The sequence below is a fragment of the Somniosus microcephalus genome, chromosome 31 (assembly GCF_052327205.1).
Source record: "Somniosus microcephalus isolate GS21.2 chromosome 31, FLI_Smic_1.0, whole genome shotgun sequence".
Lineage (NCBI taxonomy): Eukaryota > Metazoa > Chordata > Chondrichthyes > Squaliformes > Somniosidae > Somniosus > Somniosus microcephalus.
The window spans coordinates 19,954,559-19,976,237 of record NC_141017.1 but is presented as its reverse complement, the minus strand read 5'-3'; the positions used below and the strand labels follow the sequence as shown (position 1 = coordinate 19,976,237).

The 21,679-nt window shown below is 47.4% G+C and overlaps 1 protein-coding gene across 2 annotated transcripts in view; it reads right to left on the bottom strand.

Moving 5' to 3' along the window:
- LOC147097609 (adhesion G protein-coupled receptor E3-like) overlaps window positions 1-21,679 on the bottom strand; it is a 146,179-nt gene that overhangs the window by 73,059 nt on the left and 51,441 nt on the right. Inside the window, exons 4-7 of one of the 2 annotated variants that reach the window (XM_085971580.1) lie at window positions 18,272-18,418; window positions 8,783-8,929; window positions 7,406-7,552; window positions 4,492-4,641 (exon numbers count right to left, since the gene is read on the bottom strand). In XM_085971580.1, coding sequence (XP_085827706.1) covers window positions 4,492-4,641; window positions 7,406-7,552; window positions 8,783-8,929; window positions 18,272-18,418 — 591 coding nt within the window. The remainder of the gene's footprint in view (window positions 1-4,491; window positions 4,642-7,405; window positions 7,553-8,782; window positions 8,930-18,271; window positions 18,419-21,679) is intronic. The other variant, XM_085971581.1, reaches the window with a different exon arrangement.

The following is a 21,679-nucleotide window of genomic DNA, read 5'->3' as shown; positions in this document are numbered from 1 at the left end:
AGAACATGTCTCCTTGCATCAAACCTCTCTCCCCTACCTAATCTTGGCATTTTCTCAATGTTACCAAGTGGTGATGTTGGTGCCTTTGAACTGAATCCAGTGTGTACATCAAAACAATAATAACCCTGTTCAAAAAATTAATAGGCTGGTGTCAACGTGTGAAAGATAAGACTTTCCTGGTGCATGCTGCTGTATACGGCCAACATTGTAACACCTTCATCCTCAGTGACACTGCTTACAAATCAAGTCAGCTGTGGCTCACCTCAGAAGGTCATGTGTTCAAGCCCCACTCCAGACAGTCGAGCATGTATTCCAGTTCAATACTGCAGTGCAGTACTGAGCGAGCGCTGCACTGTCTCTTGGTTGAGATGTTAAACCAATCATCTTAAACTCCTCATTTAGATCTCCGCTTAATCTTCTGTACTCGAGGGAATACAAGTCTAGTCTACGTAACCTGTCCTCATAATTTAACCCGTCTAGTCTCGGTATCATTCTGAATATCTTGCTGCGTTACTGTTGCTAGCGGGCAGGAAGGCTTCTGGTAATAGCGGCCAATCTTTACACATGACTGTAGACAGTGAGTGTCAACTAAGCCCAAATCTGTCCTCACCCAATGTTTTCTTCCCAGTTTTCTCTTCGTCTGTTCAAGCCCCACTCCAGACCTGAAGACAAAAATCTAGCACTGAGTGAGCGCTGCACTGTCGGAGATGCCACTTTTCGGATGAGACGTTAAAAGCCCGCCCTCTCAGGTTAATGTAAAAGATCCCAGGGCACTATTTTGAAGAAGAGCAGGGGAGCTCACCCTGCTGAGGCCAATATTTGTCCCTCAACTAACATCACTAAAACCGATTATCTGGTCATGATCTCATTTTCTGTTTGTGGGAGCTTGCTGTGCGCAAATTGGCTGCTGCGTTTCCTACATTACAACAGTGACTCCACTTCAAAAGTGGCTGTAAAGCGCTTTGAGACGTCCTGAGGTCGTGATATAAATGCAACTCTTTCCCTTTCTTTGACATTGAGGTAAGGTTATGTTGTTCCTGCAGACACCGTCAACCGTCTGGTGTCGAGAGAGTCAGGCAGTCTTTTCAAATAGGAGCTGTGTAAAGGAGATCTGTAGCTGACACCAGCTACTGTTGCAACCGTTTTGTAGATGATTTGAAGCATTCTGCATGTCAAGGGGGTTTGTGGGGGGGGGGGGCGGGGAATGTGGTGCGGCCATTTCGCCACATTCCCCATCAGCCGTTGCTCAGTGGGTAGCACTCTCGCCTCTGAGTCAGAAGGTTGTGGGTTCAAAGTCCTGCTCGAGAGACTTGAGCTAATACTTCAGCTGACACTTCAGTGCTGCAACGTCAGAGGTGCTGTTTTTTTCGCACGCGATGTTAAAACTGAAGCCTGTAGGAGGAAGTTAAATAATCCTACCGCACTGTTCTGAAGAAGAGCAGGGAAGATCTCCCCGGTGTCCTGGCCAATATTTATACCTCAACCAACATCACCAAAACAGATTATCTGGTCATTATCACACTTGGTGTGTGTGGGAGCTTGCTGTGCGCAAATATGGTTGCCGCGTTTCCTACATTACAACAGTGACTACACTTCAAAAAGTGCTTCGTTGGCTGTAAAGTACTTTGGGATGTCCTGAGGTCGTTTTATAAATGCAGGGGTCTTTCTTTATTTGCACTCTGTGAATCCCACTGGACGACAAGGATGAAAATGAGGATGAGGATGAGGATGGTGAGGAGAACTTTGAAGGGGGGAAAAAACTCTCAAATCCTGAGTGTTAAAGAAGAATTATTATCAGCTTGAAATTCTTCCTCACGATTAGACCCTGGCGTTGTGGGATTAGATACCAGTGGCCTATCAACTCATAACAGAAAGCACCCTGTCCTATCGAAGCTCCTGTTTACAGTCAAGAGCTTAGAAGTGACCTACTCATTTGAATCATAGTCACTGGTTGGTTCTGGATGAAATAAAGCCTGCTGCCGTCACCAGGAACACAAAGCTTGCTGAGTCTCTACCCCTGCCTTCTCTACTTTTCCTGTCAATAAAACACAACAATCACGATGGTCATGGGGTGAATATTGACTGACGAGCAAAGACTCAAACATTTAGATTGTCATATAATCGCCAGTAAACTGATTCAAAAAAATAGATTAAAATTGATTTAAATTGGATAAATTCTGAGGACTTCATGAAGTTAGGTGAAGTTAATTCATTAATCACCACTTGTGGAGGAGTCCAAATCCAGGGGGTCATAAACAAGTTTCCCTGTAGGCTGCACTTTGTTCTGCGCGGCCTGTTCTTTCACTGCGCGGTCCCTTTAAATTATTGTGCATGCGCGGTGTTTCCGCTGTAAGAGCTCGTGGGCGAACTGCGAGGGACCTTGCGGATTACCATGCAGCCATGCCCAGGCACCCGCGCGGCTTAGAGGGAACGTTGGTCATAAACATTGTTGCCTGTAATTTTTTTTTGGCGCCGCGCGGCCCCTTTAAGTGGGCCATTCAAAATACCGGGCATGTGCGTTTTTTTTGTATTGAAGAGCCGGCAAGCCGGCTGCGCGGGGTTTCCCCGGAGCGCAGCTCGCAGGGAACATTGGCCATCGATATAAGATAGCCACTAATAAATCCAACAGGGAAATCAGGGGCAACGTCTTTACCCAGTGAGTGGTTAGAATGTGGAACTGGCTGTCGCAGGGAGTCGTCGAGGCGAATAGCATTGACGCACTTAAAGGGCAGCTAGATAAGTACATGAGGGAGAAAGGAATAGAACTAATGCCGATAGGGTGAGATGAAATCGGGTGCGAAGGGACTCTTGTGGAGCATAAACACCAACTTTGACCTATTGGGCCGAATGGCCTGTTTCTGTGCTGCGAAGTCCATGTAATCATTAAAAAGGGAGCTCACAAAGTCTCCCTGTTATAGGGTGTAGGCAGACACAGACCCTTAATTTTAATTTTGGCCTATATTTGCCAGGCCAGAAGGTTTTTTTCAAAGTGAAATAAAGTCGTAACAGGCGGTCTTTCACGGATCAGCGGCCGTGGAATGTGCTTTGATGTGCTTTACTAAAAGGCAGCAAACATGGTTGTGACTGCAGGGGATAGTCATGGACAACAGAGCTGAACAAACCCCCCTTAGATTTGCAGGCGTCGTGCCTGCAACAAATAGACTACATGATTGTAGAACGATTTTTCGGTGACGAAAGGGGAGGAGTCAAACCCTTGCAGTTCTGAAATGCTGGCTACGACGCGACACATGAACTGTAACCAAGTGGCTTTCTGCCACTTCTGTAAACTTTAGGGGGGAAAAATTCGGTTGCTTTGCGCCTCCCGTTAGCGCCTTAAGAGGGCGCTAATCAACTAGCGCCCGGGCGCAGCGATGTTTGCGCCGCTCGCGAAATTAACTAGACATTTTGCGGCGGCGCTAAACACTACCGCCACGATCTCCTGCGCCGGCAGATTGTGACGTCAGTCGGGTGCGCAACGCCCCGTCAGCGCCCCGGACCAGAAATTAAGTGGCGCCCCCTGCCTTACCGCCTGCCGCTAGCAACAACAGGTTGAGGGGAGCGTTATGCTGCCAGAAAGGGACTGGGGGAGCGCTATTTAAAGGCGACCGCTTCCTGCCTTATTTTGTCGGTGACATTTTTGCACCATGCATTCTGAGAGAGAGAGAGAGAGACTTCTGGAGAGATTCAACGCTGTGTGAAGGAGTTTTGAGTACTGAGCAGCACTTTGCAGGTTTATTTTGATTTGCCCTTCCTTGCTTCGCCAGCACTCTGAGGTAGCGCCTCGCTCCTCGGCCTATGCGCCTTAAGACAGGTGTGAATTGCCAGATTTAGCGCGCCAATCACCTCCAGGGGCGATAAAAGCCAAGTTTGCTGTCGGAGGCGATAATTAGCGCCAGGCGCTAAACTTTGCGCACGGCCGATAATGGCACCCCAAGCGGGGCGACACCGAATTTTTCTCCCTATGAGTGAATGAACAATTTTGGTCTTTGATAAAGGCAACTAACGGAGAGCCACACAGGATGTGTGGGTGCGAAAGTTTGACAGCTCAAACAGCTCAGGTCGAACATTACAGGAACATCTCACCATCTCTGAACGATTGATTTACTACGAAAGGCAAACTGTATAAAAAAAAAAGTGACAGAAACATCGGCACTGCAGTCGGAAGGAAGGGGCCTGGTTGCTCATCTCGAGGTGAAGAGCTGCAGTCGGAAGGACGTGGCCTACAATCAACGCTGGACTGATCATCTGCGGGTGGGTGTATGTCTGATTTCTTGTAACATTATTGGTGCACTGCTCGAACAGTGGTTGGGGTTTTTAATAAAAGGTTAATGACAGAACCGGTGTGTCTGGTGCGATTTCTCATAAGTCTCTAGTCCGAACTCTATCACCTGTTGGACGGGGCGAGGAGTAATTCCGAATGTCCTACAACTGATCACCACCAAAGATCTGGGTCCAAAATTGACCCAATGAGACCCCAAATGATGCCTTTACCTTGACATCGTTTCCCGTATCCGGTATAAATTGTTTCTCCAGATAATCGTGCAAATCCTTCATTGCAGCGACAGTAGAAACTCCCCTCAGTATTGTGACAGCTCGCATTACTGCCACATATTGTTGAAGTAGTCTCACACTCGTTATAATCTGCAAGAAAATACAGAAACATTAAATAATTTCAAAGCCTTCAGTTCTTTTTCATTGAATGCTTACAATGTCCATTGGCTGGCTGAGATTATAATGTGCTAGAATAAGAACATAAGAACATGAGAATTAGGAGCAGGAGTAGGCCATATGGCCCCTCGAGCCTGCTCCGCCATTCACTAAGATCAGGGCTGATCATCGACCTCAACTCCATGTCTCCGCTCGATCTCCATATCCCTTGATTCCCCTAAAGTCCAAAAATCTATCGATCTCAGCCTCAAATATACTCAAGGACTCAGCATTTACAGCCCTCTGGGGCAGAGAATTCCAAAGATTCACAGCCCTCTGAGTGAGGAAATTCCTCCTCATCTCGGTCTTAAATGGCCGACCCCTTAGAATGTGAGACTCCAGTGGACAGCAGGCATGTCACAGGGAATCAGGCCTCCACACGCGTCATCGAGGATGTTCAGTCTTTTGTACAGCTTTACAAAATGGAGTAGAGCTACCGATGTCCAACCTGTGCCTTCCAAGAAGCGCAGGGTACATTGCCAGTCTGGTATGAGTTATCCGTTTAGATTAGCGTGGCACGTGGGATTAGTTAGCAATCTTTTGAGGATTAGCAAGCGGCCTTTCATCGAACTGTTGCAATTTCGGGGTAAAAATTATGCCAACTACCTTAGCAAGCTCCCAGACGTCCCCCCCCCCACCCCCCGCTGCTTAGCCCCACCCACCCCAATGCTTTTTATAGGTCACCCAAGCACCATTTTGGTTTGGCCCATTTTCGGCATCTGGGCCCTTCCAGCCAGAAAGCAGAGAGGTTTTTTCTTCTTGAGGGAGGAAATGAGTTTTCCTTCAGTAAATCCTGTTGCTGCCAAGTTGAGGACAACATGATAAACTCGCCTGAAAAAGAACACCTCAGAGGGGATATTATTATGGAATATACAATACATTTAATTAATGGAGTGACGCGAACCTGAAGCAATACTTTCAGATAGGACCTCACGAGGTGATGTTGCTCTCCTGAAAGATGAAGGCCTTCTACATGCAAACCCATCTTGTGCTCATGAGAAATCCCACCCATTGTGCCCACGTCAACTACTGAACTCAGGCTTCCCTTAATGCTTAACAACCTCCCAAGTGGGTTCACCTACTTAGAGTCATAGGCCTAGAAATTCGGTAGGCTTAGCACCGCTTTTGAGGCGCTAGAGGGCCTAGCGCCGGAGTTATGGCCAGTTTGGAAATTGAGTGGGTCCCTAAATCGGCGTTAGGCCGTTAGCGCTGCGCCGGCACCGATGACGTCATCGGTGTGCGCAGCGTCCCGGTTGCCATGGTAACCCGCCCGAACTCCGAAATTGACTTGCGGCCGCCTCACCCGTGGCAGCCGCAAGCAACGTTCTGGCAGAGGTGCCTTACTGGACTTTGCGCCGGCGCATTAAAGGCCCCGCGGCGGCCGGCCGCTTTCCCGCCGGCCGCCTGGCCGCAGCTCCCTCCCCGGACTTCTCCCCCCCCCCCCCCCCGGGACAGATGCAAGCCCGGCACTTGTCCGAGGTGCCGGGCTCATTTTTACAATGATTTTCGCGGGCCGCGGCCGGGTGCAGGCAGCTCCTCCTTAAGGGAAGGAGGAGGCCTGCACTTCCCGAACCTGCCGCACCGCAGCGGGCGCCGCAGCGCCGGAATAGCGCCGCAATTCAGCGCGTAGCGCCAGTTTTCAGGCGCAAACAGCTTTCAGCAGCGCCGGCAGCCGTTTGGGCGCAGAACTAGTGAATTTTTGGCCCGCCCAGCGCGACTTAGCTCCGGCACTAACTTCCGGCGCTAAAGCCGTCGCTGCGCCAAAACCCAATTTCTAGGCCATAGAGTCATAGCGGCACAGAAGGAGGCCATTCAGCCCATCGAGTCCGTGCCAGCTCTGTAGAGCAATCCAGTCAGTCCCATTCCCTCACTCTATCCCCGTAGCCCTGCAAGTTTATTTCCCTCAAGTGCCTATCCAGTCTCCCCTTGAAAACATTGAGTGTCTCCACTTCCACCACTTCCATCCAGATCCTCACCACTCGCTGCGCAAAAAAGTTTTTCCTCACATCTCCTCTGTATCTCTTTCCGAAAACCTTAAATCTGTGACCCCTAGTCCTTGTACCACCAACTATTGGGAACAGCCTTTCCCCGTTTAGCCTATCCAAACCCGTCATAATCTTGTACATCTCTATCAAATCACCCCGCAACCTCCTTTGCTCTAATGAAAACAAATCCAGCTTCTCCAACCTGTCCTTGTAGCTAAGATCCCCCATCCCCGGAACCATTCTGGTAAATCTCCTCTGCACCCTCTCAAGGGCCTTCACATCCTTCCTAAAGTGTGGTGACCAGAACTGGACGCAATACTTCAGTTGTGGCCTAACCAGCGCTTTATAAAGATTCAGCATAACTTCTCTACTTTTGTACTCAATACCTCGATTTACTGTTGCTCAATATACTTCTGCAACCCATGCCCGAGGCCCTACTTTCCCTCAAAATACTGAAAAGCACTAAACTGGATTGATAGCTTATTCTAGATAACACTTATAAAAAATTTTGATCAATGCGTCAAAATCATTGTATTATATAGATTTACTCTGGGTAGCAAGTGGTGAGTCTCGCTGATAAGATGCGTCTGTTGAGGGCTGGGATGATGGTAAAGCAGAAACTGCAGCATATTGTGAGACCAGTGCTAGAGCAAGGAGTGAGCAATGAAGACCATAATATATTGTTTTAGAATAATGGCTGTAATTTTACTCACCTCTACAGTGGGACTCGGCAAGACCAGCGAATTTGTGATCTCCGGAATCTGAGTAAAACCCTCTACCACAAGTACAGTGAAAACTCCCTTCAGTGTTGTGACAGGCTGCATTGGGCCCACATGGGTTAGTGAGACATTCATCCTTATCTGCAAAGACAAGAAACGTGATAAGCAGGGTGGCGCAGTGCGTTTAACACTCGTCTCTCACATCTGTGGAACCTGGGTTCATATCCATGTGTTATGACAAATGCTTCTGGTTGCCAGAAGTAAAAGTGTTCCATGAAATGAGTTTGAGTCATCTTAACTTAAACACTGATGGACAAAGACACACAAAACAATTCTGCATTAAAGATAGCAAGGCTGTGCAGGAAAGCCAAAGGATGGTTTGGGTCTGAAATTAAAAATCTCACACCACAAATCTTTAGATGTTGCTTCTGATTAATTTCCTTGTAAATAAATTTAACTTGTCGTGTTAGCCTGAATGTAACATTCTCACAGGGCGATAGTCCACCTTTAAGAATGGAGAGGAGAGGGTGGAGGACATGGTTCAAAAGGCTTTTGAAAGTGGCGACAACTGCAGCAAGGTTTCGGGACAGTGTCCCAGAGTGTGGGGCAAATTGGGTGAAGATGCTTTCAATGACAGTGGAGCTGGAGGGAGGTGCGAATGTATACTAGATTAGAGATGGAAGAGCAGAGACACAGGGCTGGTGAAAGATAGAGTTAGGATGGAATGAAGCTGTAGAGAGGTTTGTGTAGATAATGATGGGGATTCTGAAACTGATGACCTGAGGAGGAGAACATAAGAAATGGGAGCAGGAATAGGCCACTCGGCCCCTCGAGCCTGCTCCGCCATTCAATAAGATCATGCCTGATCTTGGGCTCAAAACCGCTTCCCTGCCCGCTCCCCCAAACCCTTCACTCCCTTATCTTGCAAAAATCTGTCTATCTCCACCTTAAATGTATTTAATGACCCAGCCTCCACAGCTCTCTGGGGCAGAGAATTCCACAGATTTACGACCCTCTAAGAGAAGAAATTCCTCCTCATCTCAGTTCTAAAATGGCGACCCTTTATTCTGAGACTGTGCCCCTGAGTTCTAGATTTCCCCACGAGGGGAAACATCCTCTCTGCATCTACCTTGTCGAGCCCCCTCAGTATCTTATATGTTTCAATAAGATCACCTCTCATTCTTCTAAATTCCAATGAGTATAGGCCCAACCTGCTCAACCTTTCTTCATAAGTCAACCACCTCATCTCTGGAATTAACCTAGTGAATCGTCTCTGAACTGCCTCCAATGCAAGTATATCCTTCCTTAAATAAGGAGACCAAAACTGTACGCAGTACTCAAGGTGTGGCCTCACCAATATCCTGTGCTCACCTCTACAGCGGGACTCGGCAAGACCAGCGAATTGGTGATCTCCGGTATCTGAGTAAAACCCTTTACCACAAGTACAGTGAAAACTCCCTTCAGTGTTGTGGCAGGTTGCATTGGGCCCACATGGGTTAGTGAGACATTCATCCTTATCTGCAAAGACAAGAAACGTGATAAGCAGGGTGGCGCGGTGCGTTCAATGCTAGTCACTCACATCTTTGGAACCTGCATTCAAATCCATGGGCATGACAAATGCTTCTGGTTGCCAGAAGTAAAGATCTTCCATGAAATGAGTTTGAGTCATCTTAGCTGAAATGTTGATGGACAAAGACACACAAAACAATTCTGCATTAAAGTTAGCAAATAGCAAACCTGTGCAGGAAAGCCAAAGGATGGTTTGGGTCTGAAAATAAAAATCTCACACCACGAATTGTCTCTGAACTGCCTCCAATGCAAGTCAGTACAAAGAAGGTTCACTCGGTTAATCCCGGGGATGAGGGGATGGACATATGAGGAGAGGTTGAGTAGATTGGGACTCTACTCATTGGAGTTCAGAAGAATGAGAGGCGATCTTATTGAAACATATAAGATTGTGAAGGGGTTGGATCGGGTGGATGCGGGGAAGATGTTCCCGATGATGGGTGAAACTAGAACTAGGGGGCATAGTCTTAGAATAAGGGGCTGCTCTTTCAAAACTGAGATGAGGAGGAACTACTTCACTCAGAGGGTGGTAGGTCCATGGAATATGCTGCCCCAAAAAGCTGTAGAAGCTACATCATTACATAAATTTAAAACAGAAATAGACAGTTTCCTAGAGGTAAAGGGAATTAAGGGTTACGGGCAGGAATTTGGACATGAGTCTAGGTTCGGATCGGTCATGGCCCTGTGGGTAGCGGAGCGGGCCCAGGGGCCGTGTAGCCTGATCCTGCTCCTATTTCGTGTGTCTAATTCTGTTAGATTCAGGAGATGGTTCAGTGATAGTTGATTGGCGGTTAGGATCAGATCAGCCATGATCTTATTGAATGGCGGAGCAGGCTCGAGGGGCCGATTGGCCTACTCCTGCTCCTATTTCTTATGTTCTTATCTCTCCTTAAATAAGTGAGACCAAAACTGTATGCAGTACTCCAGGTGTGGTCTCACCAATACCCTGTACAGTTGTAGCAGGATTTCCCTGCTCTTATACTCCAACCCCCTTGCAATAAAGGCCAACATTCCATTTGCCTTTTTCACAGAATCACAGAAACGATAGAGGCCATTTCGGCCCATCGAGCCTGCACCGACACATATCCCACCCTATCCCCGTAACCCCACATATTTAATCCCCCTAACACTAAGGGTCAATTTTATCATAGCCAATCAACCTAACCCGCACATCTTTGGACTGTGGGAGGAAACCAGAGCACCCGGAGAAAACCCACGCAAACACGGGGAGAATGTGCAAACTCCACACAGGCAGTCACCCGAGGCCGGATTCGAACCCGGGTCCCTGGCGCTGTGAGGCAACAGTGCTAACCACTATGCCACCGTGCTTTTGATTACTAGAGGAGCTGGTGCAAGTCTTTGAGGACAGGGGCAAGAGATGAGAGGGTATTTGTGCAGCATAGGGAGTGGGTGGAGCTTGTATAAGGTGGAACCAGGGAGAACAACAAGGAGGAGTTTTGAAAAGTTGAGTTTGTAGGTGGCAGAGGTATGAACGAGGGCTTTAGAGTCAGGGGGTGATGTGCCAAATAACGGCCTGAATCCGTGAGGTTAAAGCTTAAAACTAAAGGCTTTTATTAAGTAAGAACATGGCATTAAGTTAACACAGGGCAACCATCATTCATCACCGACCCAGCCCTTATGAGTAAGACCCAGCTCTTATAAGTAAGACTCACACCAATCCGGAGGATCCAGAGGGGCGGGGCTAGGGAGGAGCATTAGTGGTTACACCGGTAGAACATTCCAGACATTAACAAGTACAACAACAACAACAACAATACAAATGCCAGAACACAGAGTTATTTCATCACATTCACCCCCTGCTATAGATTCAGTCCGTCAGGAGGTCTGATAATCCTCTGGGAATGGCGTAACTCTTGCTGAGGCTCCTCCCGGTGTACTAACTCCGGTTCATTCGAATTCCCAGAATTATCAGTATTTTCCACACTGAGGGTTTGTGTCTCTGAAGGTCCAATACCATGATTGAAAACTCTACTCTCAGAGTTGAACTCTTTTCGAGCTCCAGCAGGTGCAAGATCTTTAATAGAGACCGTATCCTCTCGCCCATCCGGATATTGAATATACGCATACTGGGGATTAGCATGGAGGAGTTGTACTTCCTCCACCAGTGGATCAGTCTTGTGGCCTCTCACATGTCTGCGCAACAACACAGGGCCCGTGGTCATCAACCATGTGGGTAACAATACTCCATTAGTAGCTTTTCTTGGAAAACTAAACATCCTTTCATGAGGGGTGGCATTCGTCACTGTACACAAAAGAGACCTTATGGAATGCAGCACGTCTGGCAGGACATCCTGCCAGTGAGAGGTCAGCAGGCCTCGCAACTTCAGAGACAGTACGATAGCCTTCCACACTGTCGCATTTTCTTTCTCCACCTGCCCATTACCATGAGGGTTATAGCTGGTAGTTCTACTCGTTGCAATCCCTTTCGATAGCAAAAACTGTCGCAATTCTTCGCTCATAAAGGAAGAACCCCTATCACTGTGCATATAGTTAGGCATGCCGAACAAGGAAAACAGTTGGCAGAGGCATTTAATTACAACAGCACTAGTCACATCCGGACAGGGGATAACAAAAGGGAACCGAGAGTGCTCGTCTATAATATTAAGAAAATAGACATTACGGTCGCTCGATGGAAGGGGACCTTTAAAATCGAGACTCAAACGCTCAAATGGTCGAGTTGCTTTAATAAGATGAGCTGGCTCGGACGGCTTATAGAAGCGGGGTTTGCATTGAGCACAAACACGACAGGATCTGGTCATTGTCCGGACCTCCTCAATAGAGTAGGGTAGATTGTGGGACTTAATGAAGTGGTTCATTCTGGTAGCCCCAGGGTGGCAGAGTGCATCGTGGAGACTTTGAAGCTTATCTATACCTAGACTAGCACATACTCCTCGTGATAAAGCATCCGATGGCTCATTAAATACTCCAGGCCTGTACTGAATATCATAGTCATATGTTGACAGTTCTATTCGCCATCTTAAAATCTTATCATTTTTGATCTTGCCTCTCTGCTTAGTATTGAACATAAAGGCCACAGATCGCTGGTCAGTAATGAGCGTAAAACGTTGGCCAGCGAGATAATGTCTCCAATACCTGACTGCTTCGATAATCGCCTGTACCTCCTTTTCCACCGAAGAATGTCGAACTTCTGGTCCTTGCAATGTACCAGCTTGGTTAAGAGTTGCTGCCAATGCAAAATCAGATGCATCACTTTCCACTTGAAAAGGGATCTTCTCATCCACGGCACATACCACTGCCTTCTCAATGTCCCATTTGATATTAAGGAAAGCCTCCTGAGCTTCCGCTGATAGCGGAAAAGTCGTCGACTTAATAAGAGGTCGGACTTTATCTAAGTAGTTAGCCACCCACTGGGCATAGTACAAGAAGAATCCCAGACACCTTCTTAAAGCTTTTACAGTGTGAGGTAAAGGTAATTCCTTAAGTGGGCGTAATCTTTCAGGATCTGGCCCGATTACCCCATTCTCCACAATGCAACCAAGAATACACAAACGTGTAGTATTGAAGGTACACTTGTTTTCGTTGTAGGTCAGGTTTAACCTCTTTGCCATCTCTAGGAACTTTGCGAGATTTTGATCATGCTCCCATTGGTCGCGCCCACAGATAGTAACATTGTCCAGGTACGGGAATGTTGCTTCCAATGCATATTCATCCACCATACGATCCATCTCCCGTTGGAAGACAGATACCCCATTCGTCACTCCAAAGGGCACCCTAAGGAAATGGTACAGGCACCCATTAGCTTCGAAGGCCGTATAAGGTCGGTCTTCTATTTTAATGGGGAGTTGATGGTAGGCAGACTTTAAATCAATGGTGGAGAACACGCGGTACTGAGCTATCTGGTTCACCATCTCAGAAATACGAGGCAAAGGATAGGCGTCTAATTGGGTATACAAGTTTATAGTCTGGCTATAATCGACCGCAAGTCTTTTCTTTTCATTAGTTTTAACCACCACCACCTGGGCACGCCATGGGCTATTACTGTGTTCGATGATTCCCTCCCGTTGAAGCCTTTCCACTTCCTCTTTTATACATTTTTTATCTTCTGAACTATACCGTCGACTTTTAGTCACTATAGGTCTACAATTAGGAGCAAGGTTCACGAACAAAGAAGGCGGACTTATTTTTAAAGTAGAAAGGCCACAGACTGTGAGTGGAGGCTGAGACCCACCATACTTAAGGGTAACACTCTCATGCTGACACTGGAAGTCCAAGCCTAAAATTAAGTTCACACACAACTGAGGTAATATGAGGAGTTTAAAATCCTTATACTCCGTATCCTTAATGGTCAATCTGACTTTACAATATCCAGTTACCTCCGAAGTAAGGGACTTGGACGCCATCACGATTTCACTTCGAGTAGGATACACCTTCAATGAACAGGAGTTAACAAGGTTGGGGTGTATAAAACTTTCAGTAATGCCACAGTCTATCAAACACCCAGTAGGATGACCACTAATCTTGATGTCCATCAAAGATTTCGACAAGCAACACGGTATGGTCTGGTCAACCGTATCCGAGGCTAGAGTAAAACGATAGGCGGCAGCAGAGAAGACATCGGGTACAGGATCACCCTTACACACTTTACTAAAATGTCCCCGTTTCTTACATTTAAAGCAGGTAGCCTCTCTGGCTGGGCATCGTTGCCTGGGGTGTTTAGATTGGCCACAAAAATAACACTTAGACCCATGGGGTACAGCCGCAACAATAGGATTGAGTGGAGGCTCCATTGGTGTTATGGATGCCTCCATACTCGGAACACACGAGGCTGAGAAAGACGCGTGGGCTGATGCATACACTTCTAAATTCTTCTGGGCTACATCTAACGATTGAGCAGTAGCGACGGCCATTTTTAAAACTAACGAGTCATTCTTGAGAAGTCTCTGTCTAATATAATTAGATCAGAGGCCAGATATGAAAGAATTGCGGATGGCCTCTTCCTGATACAATATGGCAGAGACAGCCTTGTAGTTGCAATCCTTAGCCAAAGCCTTAAGATCCTGCAGGAAATCATCCAGGGATGCCTCGGGTAATTGCCTGCGAGTAGACAAAAGATACCTGGCGTATACTTCATTAACCGACTTAAGGTACTGGGCCTTAAGGGCTGTGAGGGCCTCTTCATATGTAATAATATCTTCAATTATCGAGTAAGTTTGATGACTTACCAAGTTGGTTAGAAGACCCAACTTGTTAACCGTCGAATCGACCGATGCGATGAAGTGTTCAAAATATCGAAGCCAATGCGTAAATTTCTTTGACGTGTCTGCCGAATGGGGATCGATATCCAGACGCTCTGGTTTCAAAAATTGATCCATCTTCCAAAAGTTGTTACTTAATAAAATTGATGTGCCAAATAACTGCCTGAATCCGTGAGGTTAAAGCTTAAAACTAAAGGCTTTTATTAAGTAAGAACATGGCATCAAGTTAACACAGGGCAACCATCATTCATCACCGACCCAGCCCTTATGAGTAAGACCCAGCTCTTACAAGTAAGACTCACACCAATCCGGAGGATCCAGAGGGGCGGGGCTAGGGAGGAACATTAGTGGTTACACCGGTAGAACATTACAGACATTAACAAGTACAACAACAACAACAGTACAAATGCCAGAACACAGAGTTATTTCATCACAGGGGGGAGACAAAGTTGAGGGATTTTCCAGAAATGGAAGTAGTTGGACCGAGTAAAGATTTGGAGCACAGCTGAGGCTCAAGCAGATTGTTGTGCATATTCAGTTTGAGCTTAAGCGAACAGAAAGGAAAGGAATGGGGTCATGGGCCAAGGAGCAGAGAATTTGGTGGGAGCCAAATACAATGGGGTAAATCTTGACTTGATGTAATCGTGTAAAATGGGTGATAGTGAGTCGGTAGCCCATGTTATATCTCTCACGGTTTACAATTCCTTTGCGGTCAATGGAAATACAAATTGAGAAATGTGAAATGGGCAGCCGATTCGCTATCACCCGTTTTATACTATTATACTATGACAAGATCTACCTCTTGCTAATGCTGAGCAGCAATAATGCTTGACAATTAATCAGACAGCACAACAGTAGTTGTACAATCGAGGGTGGTGAGGGACAGGCTTCTTTGGCAGCACCTCCCAAACCCGTGACCTCTACCACCTAGAAGGACAAGGGCAGCAGGTGCATGGGGACCACCACCACCTCCAAGTTCCCCTCCAAGTCACACACCATCCTGACTTGGAAATATATCGGCCGATCCTTCATCGTCGCTGGGTCAAAATCCTGGAACTCCCTCCCTAACAGCACTGTGGGAGTACCTTCACCACACGGACTGCAGCGGTTCAAGAAGGCGGCTCAACACCACCGTCTCAAGGGCAATTAGGGATGGGCAATAAATGCAGGCCTTGCCAGCAACATCCAGATCCCATGAACGAATAAAAAAAAAGGTAAAACTGGATATTATCTACATATATAGTAAAGTCTCACCCATGGTTACGGAAAATATTGCTGAGGGACAAACATGTAGATGAGAAGTAGCCAAGGATAAAATATTGGGAGGTGATTATTGGCTACAGGAGGACAAGCCCTTGCAGGAGATTTTCGCCTCCCATGGGAAATGAATAATGTGAGGAAGGTCCAAAGGGGCTGTACCATGGAGGAGAAGCAATAGATCAGGATAGCGTAGTTGACTGTGTCAAAAACCACAGAAAGATTGAGAAAGGTTGAGGCAGGATAATGGACTGCAAACAGTCGCACAGCAGTTGGTTGGTAACTTTGACAGCGGCAGTCTCAGAGCTGGGGGTGAGACACAAGCCAGATTGAACGGATTCAAATCGGGAGTGGTGCGAGAGATGGGGACTGAGTTGGGTGACAGTGATACATTCCAGACTCTTAGAGAAGGTGAGATTGGAGATGGGCCAATAGTTGGAGACAACAGAAGGGTTTAGAGGTAGTCTTTTTAAGGGAAGGTTGATTATAGCAGCTTTGCTGGGGAGGAACAGTCATTGAGGAGAGGGGGTAGGTAACGATCTTGGCGAGCGTTGAGCCAAGGAGCGGCAGTTGAGCTACAGGAGATGAAATGAGACAAGTGAAGGGAGCAAGTGGTGAGTTTCATAGAATCATAGAATAGTACAGCACAGCAGGAGGCCATTCGGCCCATCACGTCTGAGCCAGCTCTTTCGAAGAGCAATCCAGTTAGTCTCGCTCCCCCGCTCTTTCCCCATATCCACGTAATTTTTTCTCCTTCAAGTATTTATCCAATTCCCTTTTGAAGGCTACTATTGAATCTGTGTCCACCGCCCTATCAGGCAGCGCATTCCAAATCCTAACCACTCGTTGTGTAAAAAAAGTTTTTCCTCATGTCACCTCTGGTTCTTTTGCCAATCACCTTAAATCTGTGCCATCTGGTTATCGACCCTTCAGCCAATGGAAACAGTTTCTCTTTATTTACTCTGTCTAAACCCTTCATAATTTTAAACACCTCTAACAAATCTCCTCTTAGCCTTCTCGGCTCCAAGGAGAACAGCCCCAGCTTCTCCAGTCTATCCACGTAACTGAAGTCCCTCCTCCCTGGAACCATTCTAGTAAATTTCTTCTGTACCCTCTCCAAAGCCTTCAATTCCTTCCTAAAGTGCGGTGCCCAGAATTGGACACACTACGCCAGCTGGGTCCGAATTGGTGTTTTATAAAGGGTTAGCTTTTTATCTTGGTTTTGTAGTGTCAACTGTGGCTCAGTGGGTAGCACACTTGCTTCTGGGTCAGAAGGTTGTGGGTTCATAGTCCCACTTCATGGGACTTGAGCACCTAAAGCTAGGCTGACACTCCAGTGCAGTGCTGAGGGAGCGCTGCCCTGTCAGATGTGCCATCTTTCGGATGAGATGTTAAACTGAGGCCCTGTCTGCTCTCTCCGGTGGATATAAAAGATCCCCCATGGCTCTATTTTGAAGAAGAGCAGGGGAATTCTCCCCGGTGTCCTGGTCAATGTTTATCCCTCAACCACAATAACAAAAACAGATGATCTGGTCATTATCACATTGCGGTTTGTGGGAGCTTGCTGTGCGCAAATTGGCTGCCGCGTTGACTACACTTTAAAAGTACTTAATTGGTTGTGAAGCATTTTGAGACCTCCGGTGGTCGTGAAAGGCGCTATATAAATGTAAGTCTTTCTTTCTTAGCATAACCTGCTGACTTTTGTACTCTATGAGCTGGATTTTACAAACCGTGAGGAGACAGGTTTGGAGGCGGGACTGCTGGGAAAGTCAAAAAGAATGGGAGCTGATCCCGAACCTGCTCCCAACCCGCCTCCAACCAATCTTCCCGGGAGTCGGGTCCCTGATTTGCGCAGGGGCCTGACTCCTAGCGGCAGGAAGAGGATTATAGCCACTTAACTGCCTGTTAACAGGCAGTTAAGAGGCTTTTTCCAACTTTTAGACTTCTGCTGCGGGCTTCCCGATGTCGGGGAACCCCACCAGGGTGAGTGAGGCGTGCTGTGGGTCTGTTGTAATGTGTGTGTATATATGACAGTTGCAGAAGTGGTGTGAAGGATGCAATGGGACACTGGTGAATATAAGAGGTAATGAAATGTTGGGAGAGTCATTTTTAATGTGTTTAGACTTTTCTGTAGGTGACAAGCTTTGAAGTGTTTGTGTGGCCTCACCTCAATGGGAGAAGTGACAGATCGCTTCTGTACCCTCACCTGCAGCTGCCATCTATTTTATCCTAAGGAGGGAGTCATTGGAGAGCCTGGGTACAAGGGCTCACCTTTGTACCATGATTGTCAGTGTTTGACAGCACCTCAATGCTGTCAAACACTGTCAAATCATCTGTCAAAAATTTATGGTTCATGTGCCTTTAAGAAAACCAGCAGATGAAGTGTCATCAACTGACGTCATCTGACACCGGCTTTCCCTTAATTGGCCAGCAAGCCCACAGGGCGGGCTTAACAAGGCCAATCAGGAGAAAATGGCATCTGTGCGTCGAACGTCGCTGGGGGCGGGACTAGAACCCGGAAGGCAGCAGCCCCGCCCCCAACTCGTCTCGGTGAATAAAATCCAGCCTTATGGCTCTATTTATAAAGCTTAGGATCAAATATGCTTTATTAACTGCTTTGCTAACCTGTCCTTCCATCTTCAAAGACTTGTACTCATTGATAAGATGTGCCTGATGAAGGCTGGGATGATGGTAAGGGAGAAACTGTAGCATATTGTGAGGCCAGAGTAAGAGCAAAGAGTGAGCAATGAAGACCAAAGTATTGCTTCAGACTAATAGCCAAGGCTGTAATTGTATTCACCTCTGCAGTGGGACTCCGTTTCACCAGCGAATCTGTGATCTCCGGAAACTGAGTAAAATCCTTTATCACAGCTACAGTAAAAACTCCCTTCCGTGTTGTGACAGATTGCAGTGGGCCCACATAGGTTGGAGAGACACTCGTTCTCATCTGCAAAGTAAAAAGAGTGATAAGCTGGGGATAACTGGTGGTGCAGTTGCTTCAACACCAGCCTTTCACTAGGGATCTGGGCTCAAAACACTTGCCTCGCTTTGCAAGAAATAAATGACTTCTTTGAAATGAGTGAGGCATCTCAACCTGGATCCTGATGGGCACAGTGACCCTTAAATAGGAATCTCGGACGGGAAAGCCAAACTATGGTTGGAATTGGATATAAAAAATCTCACACCACTGTGATTATATAGGATATATGACACAGAAACAGGCCATTCGGCCCAGCCAGTCCAGGCCGGCGTTTATGCTCCACTCGAGCCTCCTCCCGTCTTTCCTCATCCAACTCTATCAGCATAATCCTCTATTCCCTTCTCCCTCGTGTGCTTGTCTAGCCTCCCCTTAAATGCACCTATACTATTTGCTTCAACCAATCCCTGTGGTAGCAAGTTCCACATTCTCACCACTCTCTGGGTAAAGAAGTTTCTTCTGGATTCCCTATTGGATTTCTTGGTGACTATCTTATATTGACGGCCTCTAGTTTTGCTCTTCCCCACAAGTGGAAACACTCTCACTGTATCCACTCTATCAAAACCTTTCATAATTTTACAGACCTCTATTAGGTCACCCCTCAGCCTTCTTTTTTCAAGAGAAAAGAGACCCAGCCTGTTCATCCTTTCCTGATAGGTATACCTATTTCTGGTATCATCCTTGTAAATCTTCTCTGCAGCCTCTCCAGTGCCTCTATATCCTTTTCATAATGTGGCAACCAGAACTGTACGCAGTGCTCCAAGTGTGGTCTAATCAAGGTACGATACAGGTTTAGCATAACTTCCCTACTTTTCAATTCAATCCCTCTAGAAATAAACCCTAGTGCTTGGTTTGCTTTTTGTATGGCCTTGCTAACCTGTGACGCAACTTTTAGTGATTTGTGTATTTGTACTCCGAGATCCCTTTCTTCCTCTACCCCATGATAGTGGCTGACCGTCAGAGGTTGCTTCTGTGTAACTGTCATGAAACTAAAGCTAAACTCATGTTAGCGTGAATCTAACATTCTGATAGTATGATATTTCGTACCTTTAAGGGTGGACAAGAGAGGCTGATGGGCATATGGAAGTTGCTTTCATCTCTGAACACAAGTAAAAGGTATTTAGAGGAAGCCCAGATCATAATATCATTATGGGCTATCTGCGATGCCACATTAATGGCATTCATTTCTGCATCTGTTTTGATTACCATAGAATATAGGATTACATGGGGGTAAAATTCGGTTGATTAGTGCAAAGCAACTAGCGCCCGTGCGCGGTGATGTTTGCGCCGCTCGCAAAATTGACCAGACATTTTGCGGCGGCGCTAAACACTACCGCCACGATCTCCTGCACCCGCAGATCGTGACGTCAGTCGAGCGTGCAACGCCCCGGACCAGATATTGAGTGGCGCCCCCTGCCTCTCCGCCTGCCGCTAGCAACGACAGGTTGAAGGGAGCGTTTTGCAGTCGGGAAGGGACTGGGGAGCGCTATTTAAAGGCGACCGCTTCCTGCCTTTTTTTGTCGGCGGCATTTATGCACCACGCATTCTGAGAGAGAGAGATTCAACGCTCTCCGAAGGAGTTTTGGGTACTGAACTGCACTTTGCAGGTTCATTTTAATTTGACCTTCCTTGCATCGATTTAGAAGAGAATATGGGTGCTGCACTCTGAGCTCGTTCCCTGGGCCTCTCCATTGTTCTTTCCAGCAGAATTGATGTACAGGTCTCTCCAGGCCGAGATTCAAGGCTGCAATGAGCAGGGTGTGGATGGAGAGCAAGATTGACCCTCCCCTTTAAGAACTGGCCGGCGCCAGTGTGTCTGTGTTCCATTGCTGACTGACATCACATGAGCTTCGCCAGCACTCTGAGGTAGCGCCTCGCTCCTCGGCGTTAGCGCCTTAAGAGAGGTGTGTAGCATCTGATTTAGCGCTCAAATCACCTGCAGGGGCGATAGAGGCCAAGTTTGCAGTCGGAGGCGATAATTAGCGCCAGGCGCTAAACTTTGCGCCCGGTCGATAATTGCGCCCCAAACGGGGCGATACCGAATTTCTCCCCCCCATATCTGTAGAATAGAGCTTATATGTAGGATTTGATAATGTTTTAAATGTAATGCTTTTTTAGAAATTACTAGGACATATAAGGTATGTTAGAAGCATAAAGCCTCTGTTGCAATATGTATAACCTTAGTTAAAAAGAAACAAGGCTAAGAAGTAAAGCATGATGGTAAATTATGCCAACTTTATGTCATTCTGTAAAATGGTCTGTTATGTTAAAAACAAAAAGTCAGTGAACGACAAACATTAATTAAGTTTCAAAGTAAGATAGAGGGTTTTCAACACCTAACATCCCTTATTGCTGAAGTTATAGACCAGGCCAGATAATGGGCTATGTGAAAGGCAAAAGGCATCTGTCGTAATTCGTGGGAAGTTTGTTTGTTTAAAAGTTCTCATAGAAAAGCTCATTCAGGGAAAAGACCGTACTATTGAAGGTCAGGAATTAGCAACAAGAATGATGAGATAGCCCAAGCAGCTGCAAGTTACCAAGGGAGAAAAATTGATTCGCGCCCCCTTTGGGGCGATAACTTCGTCCAGAAAAATTAGCGTCCCCGTGGCCGAAATTGAGTGGTAGCGCCCCAAGAGGGAAGCGGGGCGCTGCTGGAAGCCCCCCGCCTCCCTCTTGGGGTGCTGCGAGGGAATATCGCGGCACGTCGCGCCGTGGTATTGCAGGCCTTCCTCCCCTTCTTAAAGGGGAGGGGCCTCGCGCAGCGCACCCCGGGGCCTAGCTGGGCCACCGGGGATCAGAGTGCCAGCAAAAGAGCCCGGCACTCAAGAGAAGTGCCGGGCTCACGGAACGCAGCCGGCACTCCGCGGGGGGCGGGTCAGGAGGCTGGGGACGGCAGTGGAGGCAGGTGCTAGCAGGCGGCCAGCAACAAAAATGGCCGACCGGCACCTCCCCTTTAATTTGTGCCACCCCGGCCGCAGGTAGGCCCCCCTGACCCCGTCGGACGTAGTGTCCGGCGGTAAGTCAGGGGGCGCTACCGAAGATCACGGCTGGGACGCGAGTGGGGCGCTGCGCATAGCGATGACGTCATTGCCGGTGGCGCAGCGGCGCGGGGCGCTAATGGTTACCGCCGCCGCTAACCTCCCGCTGAATTTTGCGGGAGGCGTTGATGGCGCCGCGCCCAGGTGCTAGTTGCTTTGCGCCCCGTTAGCGCCCTCTTAGGCGCAAAGCAAC